This window comes from Procambarus clarkii, chromosome 6 (assembly GCF_040958095.1).
Source record: "Procambarus clarkii isolate CNS0578487 chromosome 6, FALCON_Pclarkii_2.0, whole genome shotgun sequence".
Lineage (NCBI taxonomy): Eukaryota > Metazoa > Arthropoda > Malacostraca > Decapoda > Cambaridae > Procambarus > Procambarus clarkii.
In genome coordinates, this window is record NC_091155.1 from 48,592,641 (window position 1) to 48,605,243 (window position 12,603).

At 48.1% G+C, this 12,603-nt stretch overlaps 1 protein-coding gene across 1 annotated transcript; it reads right to left on the reverse strand.

Annotated features, from left to right (window-relative positions):
• Positions 1 to 8,723: 8,723 nt before the first annotated feature.
• On the reverse strand, positions 8,724 to 12,272 carry LOC138356138 (uncharacterized). The gene is made up of 3 exons (XM_069311886.1): positions 11,142 to 12,272; positions 9,811 to 10,707; positions 8,724 to 8,774 (listed from the first exon to the last, which is right to left on the reverse strand). Exons 1-3 carry the CDS (start codon positions 12,270 to 12,272, stop codon positions 8,724 to 8,726), a joined length of 2,079 nt encoding a protein of 692 aa, XP_069167987.1.
• Positions 12,273 to 12,603: the final 331 nt, after the last annotated feature.

Here is a 12,603-nt window from a genome sequence, read left to right on the forward strand (position 1 = left end):
CTGTTATATTCTCTGCTCCCCGCCCTCTTCCTCTATTCTGTCTGTTCCCCCAATTACTAAATACTTTACCGTACATCCTCCCCCACAGCCCATCCTCCTCTTCCTTCCCCCTCATCTTATACAGAGGTGGGTGCAGGAGCAACTACTTCTTATCGCTTGTTAGTATTCTTAAGATGATCAATGGGAAGGGCAAGCTTTAAGTCTTACATTACCGGGTTTTCCTGGAAAATCAGCGAACTGGCAAATCGGTTTATAACCAAATTCCCCCAATTATTGATACGTAAACAAGGAAGAATCGTTAAGGACTGGTGCCCAGTCGATCCTCTCCCCTACTAACTATCCCTCTCTTCCGTATTCCTCCGTAAACTGGGAAAACATAAATATTGCACAAAAAGATCCATCTCCTTCGTAATGTCTTATATAAAGTCGCCAGTCTCCGGACACCACAAGTTTTTCGCCTCTGTGGGTATCTATACTAACCATTCCAGTATTATATAAGGCTATCTCTTTCGAATCATGTTATAACCCTTTGCAATAAACCTAATACAAGTATATTTTAGACTACCAAAAACCACCAATAACTTTCTTTAGTGTCCGGAGACCGGCGACCTTATCTAGTTTCTCCTCCGGTACCAATGGTTATATCACATTGGTATACTGGTGACTGGTATTTGGGTAGACAAACTTACTGATTCAACGCGGCGTGTATTTATGTTTATCTTACGTTATTTTCATGTTATTTATCTCTTCTTAGCTGTGCTAGATATCTTTAATCTGGACCCTATTTATCTCTTCTTAGCTGTGTTATATTTCTTTTTAGCTGGTACCTATTTATCTCTTCTTAGCTGTGCTAGATTTCTTTTTAACTCGACCCTATTTATCTCTTTTTAGGTGTGTTAGATTTCTTTTTAGCTGGACCATATTTATCTCTTCTTAGTTGTGTTAGATTTATTTTTAGCTAGAGCCTATTTATCTCTTCTTAGCTGTGCTAGATTTCTTTTTAGCTGGGTTCCACGTGTCCACGTGTGACCTCATGTATCCACGTATCCACGCGAGATTCTAAAAGAAATAGTAGACTTTGGTTCGTGATTTGTGCCAGCGAGGTGAGTTTACCATCTTTGCGTGTGGCCGAACACGTGACTCGATCATAAACAACTGGATTAGGAGCCCGGTTTACACGTGATAAAGGTAAGCTCCATGTATACTTTGTCCCATGTCAGGTGTGTACGCAATTTGTAGCTTTTTTAACTAAACACATGACGATGAGTCCGTTGCATTTGGTGTAATTTGCAACGTAGTGAACAGTAGTGAACAGTGAACAACATTAGTGTTGTACGGTCTTGAGAATTACAACAGGAAGTCATGTTCTGCGTGTTAAGGAATGCTGTGTGTGTGTGTGAGTGTGTGTGTGAGTGTGTGTGTGTGTGTGTGTGTGTGTGTGTGTGTGTGAGTGTGTGTGTGTGTGTGTGTGTGTGTGTGTGTGTGTGTGTGTGTGTGTGTGTGTGTGTGTGTGTGTGTGTGTGTTTGTGTGTGTGTGTTTGTGTGTGTGTGAGTGTGTGTGTGTGTGTGTGTGTTTGTGTGTGTGTGTTTGTGTGTGTGTGTGTGTGTGTGTGTGTGTGTGTGAGTGTGTACTCACCTAGTTGTACTCACCTAGTTGTGTTTGCGGGGGTTGAGCTCTGGCTCTTTGGTCCCGCCTCGCAACCGTCAATCAACAGGTGTACAGATTCATGAGCCTATCGGGCTCTGTCATATCTACACATGAAACTGTGTATGGAGTCAGCCTCCACCACATCACTTCCTAATGCATTCCATTTGTCAACCACTCTGACACTAAAAAAGTTCTTTCTAATATCTCTGTGGCTCATTTGGGCACTCAGTTTCCACCTGTGTCCCCTTGTGCGTGTTCCCCTTGTGTTAAATAGACTGTCTTTATCTACCCTATCAATCCCCTTCAGAATCTTGAATGTGGTGATCATGTCCCCCCTAACTCTTCTGTCTTCCAGCGAAGTGAGGTTTAATTCCCGTAGTCTCTCCTCGTAGCTCATACCTCTCAGCTCGGGTACTAGTCTGGTGGCAAACCTTTGAACCTTTTCCAGTTTAGTCTTATCCTTGACTAGATATGGACTCCATGCTGGGGCTGCATACTCCAGGATTGGCCTGACATATGTGGTATACAAAGTTCTGAATGATTCTTTACACAAGTTTCTGAATGCCGTTCGTATGTTGGCCAGCCTGGCATATGCCGCTGATGTTATCCGCTTGATATGTGCTGCAGGAGACAGGTCTGGCGTGATATCAACCCCCAAGTCTTTTTCCTTCTCTGACTCCTGAAGAATTTCCTCTCCCAGATGATACCTTGTATCTGGCCTCCTGCTCCCTACACCTATCTTCATTACATTACATTTGGTTGGGTTAAACTCTAACAACCATTTGTTCGACCATTCCTTCAGCTTGTCTAGGTCTTCTTGAAGCCTCAAACAGTCCTCTTCTGTTTTAATCCTTCTCATAATTTTAGCATCGTCCGCAAACATTGAGAGAAATGAATCGATACCCTCCGGGAGATCATTTACATATATCAGAAACAAGATAGGACCGAGTACAGAGCCCTGTGGGACTCCACTGGTGACTTCACGCCAATCGGAGGTCTCACCCCTCACCGTAACTCTCTGCTTCCTATTGCTTAGATACTCCCTTATCCACTGGAGCACCTTACCAGCTACACCTGCCTGTCTCTCCAGCTTATGTACCAGCCTCTTATGCGGTACTGTGTCAAAGGCTTTCCGACAATCCAAGAAAATGCAGTCCGCCCAGCCCTCTCTTTCTTGCTTAATCTGTGTCACCTGATCGTAGAATTCTATCAAGCCTGTAAGGCAAGATTTACCCTCCCTGAATCCATGTTGGCGATTTGTCACGAAGTCCCTTCTCTCCAGATGTGTTACCAGGTTTTTTCTCACGATCTTCTCCATCACCTTGCATGGTATTCAAGTCAAGGACACTGGCCTGTAGTTCAGTGCCTCTTGTCTGTCGCCCTTTTTGTATATTGGGACCACATTCGCCGTCTTCCATATTTCTGGTAGGTCTCCCGTCTCTAGTGACTTACTATACACTATGGAGAGTGGCAGGCAAAGTGCCTCTGCACACTCTTTCAGTACCCATGGTGAGATCCCATCTGGACCAACAGCCTTTCTAACATCCAGATCCAGCAGGTGTCTCTTGACCTCCTCTCTCGTAATTTCGAACTCCTCCAAGGCCGCCTGGTTTACCTCCCTTTCTCCTAGCACAGTGACCTCACCCTGTTCTATTGTGAAGACCTCCTGGAACCTCTTGTTAAGTTCCTCACACACCTCTCTGTCATTCTCTGTATACCTGTCCTCGCCTATTCTAAGTTTCAATACCTGTTCTTTCACTGTTGTTTTCCTTCTGATGTGACTGTGGAGTAGCTTTGGTTCGGTCTTGGCTTTGTTTGCTATATCATTTTCAAAATTTTTCTCTGCTTCTCTTCTCACCCTGACGTACTCATTCCTGGTTCTCTGGTATCTCTCTCTGCTTTCTGGTGTTCTGTTATTCCGGAAGTTCCTCCACGCCTTTTTGTTCAGTTTCTTCGCTTCCATACATGCCCTATTATACCATGGATTCTTCTGTTGCTTCTCGGATTTTTCCCTTTGGGCCGGGATGAACCTGTTTACTGCCTCCTGACACTTTTGGGTAACATAGTCCATCATACCCTGTACAGACTTATCTCTGAGGTCTGTGTCCCAAGGTATTTCACTTAGGAAACTTCTCATCTGTTCATAATTCCCCTTTCGGTATGCCAGCCTTTTGATTCCTAGTTCTTTTTGGGGGGAGATAAGTCCTACCTCTACCAGGTACTCAAAGTTCAATACACTGTGATCACTCATTCCCAAGGGCGCTTCCATCTTAACTTCCCTTATATCCCATTCATTTAGGGTAAATATCAAATCAAGCATTGCTGGTTCATCTTCTCCTCTCATTCTTGTTGGTTCTTTGGTGTGCTGGCTTAGAAAGTTTCTTGTTGCCACGTCCAGCAGCTTAGCTCTCCATGTTTCTGGTCCTCCATGCGGGTCTCTGTTCTTCCAATCTATCTTCCCATGGTTGAAGTCTCCCATAATTAGTAGTCCAGATCCATTCCTGCTAGCAACAGAAGCTGCTCTTTCTATTATGTTAATGGTGGCCATGTTGTTTCTATCATATTCCTGTCTAGGTCTTCTGTCATTTGGTGGTGGATTATATATGACTGCGACTATAATTTTTTTCCCTCCATTTGTTACAGTACCTGTTATGTAGTCACTGAAACCTTCGCAGCCCTGAATATCCATCTCCTCAAAATCCCAGCCTTGTCTTACCAGCAGAGCTACACCACCCCCACCTCTTCCTTCCCTCTCTTTCCTCATAACATAATAGTCCTGTGGGAACACTGCATTTGTTATCGTTTTCGTGATCTTTGTTTCTGTGAGGGCTATTATGTCTGGGTTTTCCTCTAGTACCAGTTCTCCAAGCTCATTTGCTTTATTTGTAATTCCATCTATGTTTGTGTACATCGCTTTGAGGCTCACTTTCTTCTGTCCCTTCTCAAATCGCCTCCTTGGTGAGTGTTCTGCTGGTGGGGGAGGCTGTTCCATGGGTGTGAGGACCTGTGAGGTGGATAACAGGTGGATAACACACACACACACACAGAGATTGTGTGTGTGTGTGTGTGTGTGTGTAATTACCTAAGTGTAGTTACAGGATGAGAGCTACGCTCGTGGTGTCCAGTCTTCCCAGCACTCTTTGTCATATAACGCTTTGAAACTACTGACGGTCTTGGCCTCCACCACCTTCTCACTTAACTTGTTCCAACCGTCTACCACTCTGTTTGCGAAATTGAATTTTCTTATATTTCTTCGGCATCTGTGTTTAGCTAGTTTAAATCTATGACCTCTTGTTCTTAAAGTTCCAGGTCTCAGGAAATCTTCCCTATCGATTTTATCAATTCCTGTTACTATTTTGTATGTAGTGATCATATCACCTCTCTTTTTGTCTTCTAGTTTTGGGATATATAATGCCTCTAACCTCTCCTCGTAGCTCTTGCCCGTGTGTGTGTGTGTTTGTGTATGTGTGTGTGAAAACACTTATGAAAACAAACTTGTCTGTGGACTCAAGAACAGTAACGCCAGCTGAGAAGTTATAAGTCAACTCATGAACGCAGATTCGATCCCATCGTATAGACTCAATATTTCCCCGTAGATAAATCACGTTCTTGTGGGTAATATAATGAATGAATAAAGATTAAATTAAACACCATAAAACAGTCCTTATATAGCCTCCGCGTTAATGGGACTCAAAAATAATTGTCAATATAATGTCATGAAGGTATAATTTACGGACCGCTTGGCCAGTCACTCGTGAGATATAAATTACATGATTAAATACCAGAGCAGTACCACTAATGTAAGGTAATTATAAGTGGTGAATATAATTCGCCACCACCAAAATAGTGAGAGTTACTCTTTATAAACTCCAGACGAAGTTTGAACAATAATTTGCTGTAAAGTGTTCAAGTTGTTTCATTTGGTTGGTAAGCCAAACACCAGATGCAAATATATTTAATTTTAACTATAAATATGTGTTAATAAACAATGCATTAGTGAAACGTTGAGTTCATGCTGCTGTCATCAAATCATATTAAATATGAAATTTATTAATAAAAGTAATAGGGAAAAAATCTGTTGAAGCAGCGAGGGGATTTTGAACCAGCGTCCCGGTGGGTACCAGACACGTGGTAAAGATGCGCGTCTGGTAGTCAGTTGGACTCTGGTTCGAATCCCTCCACTGCCCCAACTGATCTTCTCATTGATATTGGACACCATTGTGATTTATTTGTGAAAAGTAATAGTTATAAACAAATATAAATATTGCCAACATGTGTTAAGAACTTTCATCTACAACATTGAACAATAACACGACACGCATGAAGCTATGAACATGTTCACCAGAGTTCATCGATTATTAAAAAGTTATAATGTACCATTGCAAAATGGATGATAACGCGAGACTTGCAAACATGAATCATTCCCCAATCCCCTTGTTGGGGACACGAATATTGTTGTGTTTATTAGGCACCCCTCCTCCCCCCCCCTGCTTACGACAAGCTACTCACCTCCCCTAGAATGCAGCCCACAACAGTTCCCTAGGACCAGCTACTCGCCTCCCCTAGAATGCAGCCCACAACAGTTCCCTAGGACCAGCTACTCACCTTCCCTAGAGTGCAGCCCACAACAGTTCCCTAGGACCAGCTACTCACCTTCCCTAGAGTGCAGCCCACAACAGTTGCCTAGGACCAGCTACTCGCCTCCCCTAGAATGCAGCCCACAACAGTTCCCTAGGACCAGCTACTCACCTTCCCTAGAATGCAGCCCACAACAGTTGCCAATCGTTCTGATACCTATTTTGGTGAATAGGTGAGTCAGATGAAAGGAAACGTGCTCAACCGTCTCTGTCCTACCGCGGGTAACCAAACCCTCGGATCTTATCCTTCAAAAATAGTGCTGCTCGCTTACTATAGCAAAACAATAACAAATACCACAGTGAAGAACATGTTTCGTCACGTCGATAGACAGAGGAATTATATCGTCTTAACAAACGCTTTACGAGTCATGTACCGCTGAAATTTTACAGTTAAATAGGAAACAAAAGTTATTAAAATATCTATTGTTTCTATAGTAGGAAAAAAAGAGAGAATATAATGAATGTGTTTAACTTCTTCCTATTTGCCATACAATTCATAAATAATATTCCTTTACTGTACTAGAATATTAAACAATCACTTGGACGCAGGTTCGAACCCTCGTCACGGCCCCTGTGGATTTGTTCCTTTACTAGCCAAGTTACTAGACAATGAGTACAAATCTGCTTAAATTTGTTGCAAATTACAAACTGCACGTGCGTATTGCAACCAAGAACAACACACCTGAAGCCTATGACATAATATCCCCCAAAAATGTTAATATTAAATTTATAATGTAAAATAAAGCTATATAACTATGAACCAATCACCTTGATTTTAGTAGTAATTGCCCATGGAAACAATTATTTGATTTGGAATAATCACTGCAGTTTTAGTGGTATGTTACAGGAGAAGGAATTTATGTACAAATGTGTACATATTTCCATATGGAAAATCATTCTGTATGTGAGCCATAGTTGGTTACACCTCCCCTCATACAACTGAGCCCTCACACATCTCACACATGCATAAACAGTGGGGGGACATGATTGCAAAATACAAGATACTTCACTCATATGATAAAGTGGACAAGGAGCCTCGTCCAAGCGAGAGAACACACAGGCCAGAGAGGATATAAGTGGAAACTGGAAACGCATGTGAGTCGTAGGGAAATCTACGTATCCTGTACGGGTGGTCAACAAGTGGATTGCACTGAAAGAAGTACTTGTGGAAGCCAGATTAATACAAAGGCCAGATTAGACAACAAATACGAATTACAATTAAAAATAATTTGTAATATTTACAAATATTCGAACGTCAGAATAGTTAAATCACATCGGGAACAGTACAAGATTAATAGGCGGGGCTATCTTCTTGAGATGATTTGATTTCGGGGCTTAGCGTCCCCGCGGCCCAGTCCTCGACCAGACCTCCTTTTTGTTAACACATCCTCAGAAAGAAGCCCGTAGCAGCTGTCTAACTCCCAGGTACCTATTTACTGCTATGTGAACAGTTGCATCAGGGTGCAAGAAACTCTGCCCATTTGTTTCCGCCTTCACCAGGGATCGAATCCTGAACCGTAGGACTACGAATCCCGAGCGCTGTCCACTCAGCCGTCAGGGCCCCCCAGAAGGGCACTTTCGGCAGGATCTCACTTCCCCCCAAAGTCAATATAGGTAACTACTAATAGGTTAAATGAACAAATCCACAAGGGCCGTGACGAGGATTCGAACCTGCGTCCGAGAGCATTTCAGGCGCTGCCTTAATCGACTACGACATAGTATAAGAATTGCAACCAGAAACTCTACTGAATTTACCCGGATCCTGCAGCCTCTCCGAGACACAGACCAGGATTTTATACAATGATTTTACACAGGTTGCAGGATCCAAGTAAAGTCAGTCGAATTTTTGGTAAATTCAAGGAAAAGAATAGAAAAAATCCAAAGATTTGCAACGAGACTCGTTCCGGAGCTGAGGAGATTGAGCAATGAGGAAAGACTGTGAGAACTGGACCTTACCACAGGGTAGGAAAGGTGACAGACCTGATTTAACAAATAAGTTTCTGAGAGAAATTGACAAAGTAGACAAAGCAGCGTTGTTCAATGTAAGGAACAGCAGAACGAAGTGTCATAGATGGAAATTGTAGAGGCAAATAAGTCATAGCGATATCAGGAAGAATTTGTTTGGTGTTAGAGCTGACGAAAATAAATAGGTTAGATGCAGACGTCGTTAAAGGTAATTCGATTCAAAATTGTAAATGTAAATATGATATAAATGTGAGAAATGAGTCATGACACAAATCTAAGAACCTTCGGAAGGCGGTGCTAGGAGCCTTACTCAACCCTGCAAGCACATCTAGGTGAGAACAGACACACACACACACACACACACACACACACACACACACACACACACACACACACACACACACACACACACACACACACACACACACACACACACGCACACACAAAGGTATGCCTCTAGACTAGTCCCAGAACTAAGAGGCATGAGTTACGAAGAAAGGCTGCGTGAAATCCATCACACATCGCTGGAAGACAAAAGAGTTAGAGAGACATGATCACCATATACCAAATTCTCAGGGGAACTGACAGGGTAGATAAGGACATCATTTAGCAAGGATGATACTTGCTCAAGGGGACACAGGTGGAAACTGAGTACCCAAATGTGCAACAGAGACATTAGAAAGAACTTTTTCAGTGTCAGAGTAGTTAATAAGTGGAATGCACTAGGAAGTGACGTGGTGGAAGCTGACTCCATACACAGTTTCAACACAGTCACGGGATAAAGTCTAAGGGCCGCCAGCAACTGACCACTCAATACGCCAGGCTTGAAAGCGTTATCAGAGAGGCTGTTTTGGTTCCATATAGCAATTATATCAGCTTTTGCTCGTTTGATATAATCGCCAATTGCTGGCACTCGTGCCGAGCCGAGATATGATAGATAAATGGGCTTGAGTTAAATTTTGTTGGAATCCGATCAGTTATATTTATGTTATTGGGTAACGAGGGAACTGCCACGGACGACTGGCAAGTCGGATGGTGCCACTGACCCATTCAAATCCAGTCAAAATCACGAACGAATTGACGCATTGACGGATAAAGGTACGGACGGATGGAGGCACGGACGGAAGGAGGCACGGACGGATGGAGGCACGGACGGATGGACGCACGGACGGATGGAGACACGGACGGATAAAAGGCACGGACGGATGGAGGCACGGACGGATGGAGACATGGACGGATAAAAGGCACGGACGGATAAAAGGCACGGACGGATGGAGGCACGGACGGATGGAGGCACGGACGGATAAAAGTCACGGACGGATGGAGGCACGGACGGATGGAGGCACGGACGGAAGGAGGCACGGACGGATGGAGGCACGGACGGATGGACGCACGGACGGATGGAGACACGGACGGATAAAAGGTACGGACGGATGGAGGCACAGACGGATAAAAGGCACGGACGGATGGAGGCGCGGACGGATGGAGGCACGGACGGATGGAGGCAGGGACGGATGGAGGCACGGACGGATGGAGGCACGGACGGATGGAGGCACGGACGGATGGAGGCACGGACGGATGGAGGCACGGACGGATGGAGGCACGGACGGATGGAGACACGGACGGATAAAAGGCACGGACGGATGGAGGCACGGACGGATGGAGGCACGGACGGATGGAGGCACGGACGGATGGAGACACGGACGGATAAAAGGCACGGACGGATAAAAGGCACGGACGGATGGAGGCACGGACGGATGGAGACATGGACGGATAAAAGGCACGGACGGATAAAAGGCACGGACGGATGGAGGCACGGACGGATGGAGGCACGGACGGATAAAAGTCACGGACGGATGGAGGCACGGACGGATGGAGGCACGGACGGATGGAGGCACGGACGGATAAAAGGCACGGACGGATGGAGGCACGGACGGATAAAAGGCACGGACGGATGGAGGCACGGACGGATAAAAGGCACGGACGGATGGAGGCACGGACGGATGGAGGCACGGACGGACGGAGGCATGGACGGATGGAGGCACGGACGGATGGAGACACGGACGGATAAAAGGCACGGACGGATGGAGGCACGGACGGATGGAGGCACGGACGGATAAAAGGCACGGACGGATGGAGGCACGGACGGATGGAGGCACGGACGGATAAAAGGCACGGACGGATGGGGGGCACGGACGGATGGAGGCACGGACGGATAAAAGGCACGGACAGATGGAGGCGCGGACGGATGGAGGCAGGGACGGATGGAGGCACGGACGGATGGAGGCACGGACGGATGGAGGCACGGACGGATGGAGGCACGGACGGATGGAGGCACGGACGGATGGAGACACGGACGGATAAAAGGCACGGACGGATGGAGGCGCGGACGGATGGAGGCAGGGACGGATGGAGGCACGGACGGATGGAGGCACGGACGGATGGAGGCACGGACGGCTGGAGGCACGGACGGATGGAGGCACGGACGGATAAAAGGCACGGACGGATGGAGGCACGGACGGATGGAGGCACGGACGGATGGAGGCACGGACGGATGGAGGCACGGACGGATGGAGGCACGGACGCATGGAGGCACGGACGGATGGAGGCAGGGACGGATGGAGGCAGGGACGGATGGAGGCACGGACGGATGGAGGCACGGACGGATGGAGGCACGGACGGATGGAGACACGGACGGATAAAAGGCACGGACGGATGGAGGCACGGACGGATGGCGGCACGGACGGATGGAGGCACGGACGGATGGAGACACGGACGGATAAAAGGCACGGACGGATAAAAGGCACGGACGGATGGAGGCACGGACGGATGGAGGCACGGACGGATGGAGGCACGGACGGATGGAGGCACGGACGGATGGAGGCACGGACGGATGGAGGCACGGACGGATGGAGGCACGGACGGATGGAGGCACGGACGGATGGAGGCACGGACGGATGGAGACACGGACGGATAAAAGGCACGGACGGATGGAGGCACGGACGGATGGAGGCACGGACGGATGGAGACACGGACGGATAAAAGGCACGGACGGATAAAAGGCACGGACGGATGGAGGCACGGACGGATAAAAGGCAGGGACGGATGGAGGCACGGACGGATGGAGGCAGGGACGGATAAAAGGCACGGACGGATGGAGGCACGGACGGATGGAGGCACGGACGGATGGAGGCACGGACGGATGGAGGCACGGACGGATGGAGGCACGGACGGATAAAAGGCACGGACGGATGGAGGCACGGACGGATGGAGGCACGGACGGATAAAAGGCACGGACGGATGGAGGCACGGACGGATGGAGGCACGGACGGATAAAAGGCACGGACGGATGGAGGCAGGGACGGATGGAGGCACGGACGGATGGAAGCACGGACGGATGGAGGCACGGACGGATGGAGGCACGGACGGATGGAGGCACGGACGGATGGAGACACGGACGAATAAAAGGTACGGACGGATGGAGGCGCGGACGGATGGAGGCACGGACGGATGGAGGCACGGACGGATGGAGGCACGGACGGATAAAAGGCACGGACGGATGGAGGCACGGACGGATGGAGGCACGGACGGATAAAAGGCACGGACGGATGGAGGCACGGACGGATGGAGGCACGGACGGATAAAAGGCACGGACGGATGGAGACACGGACGGATGGAGGCACGGACGGATGGAGGCACGGACGGATGGAGGCACGGACGGATGGAGACACGGACGGATAAAAGGCACGGACGGATGGAGGCGCGGACGGATGGAGGCACGGACGGATGGAGGCACGGACGGATAAAAGGCTCGGACGGATGGAGGCACAGACGGATGGAGGCACGGACGGATGGAGGCACGGACGGATGGAGACACGGACGGATGGAGGCACGGACGGATAAAAGGCACGGACGGATGGAGACACGGACGGATGGAGGCACGGACGGATAAAAGGCACGGACGGATGGAGGCACGGACGGATAAAAGGCACGGACGGATGGAGGCACGGATCTATCTTCATGAGGTTTTCTTGAAATGATTTCGGGGTATAGCGTCCCCGCGGCCCGGTCCTCGACCAGGCCTCCTTTTTGTTACACATCCCCAGGAAGCAGCTCGTAGCAGCTGTCTTAACTCCCCGGTGCCTATTTACTGCTAGGGGAACAGGCTCATCAGGATGAAAGACACTCTGCCCATTTGTTTCCGCCTACACCGGGGATCGAACCCGGGCCCTTAGGACTACGAATCCCGAGCGATGTCCACTCAGCTGTCAGGTCTCTCCTCCAACTCCAACCCCCTTCCAGTGGCAACTCCAGCGACACCATGATGGCAACTCATGCTGAAAATGACAGGGC

Coding starts and splice junctions, on each gene's coding strand:
- LOC138356138 (XM_069311886.1), bottom strand. CDS start 12,272: ATGAAGATAGATCCGTGCCTCCATCCGTCCGTGCCTTTTATCCGTCCG. Junction 10,708..11,141: donor ATCCGTCCGTGCCTCCATCC/GTCCGTGCCTCC, acceptor CCGTGCCTCCAG/CCGTCCGTGCCTCCATCCGT. Junction 8,775..9,810: donor ATCCGTCCGTGCCTCCATCC/GTCCGTGCCTCC, acceptor TTTGTCTTCCAG/CGATGTGTGATGGATTTCAC.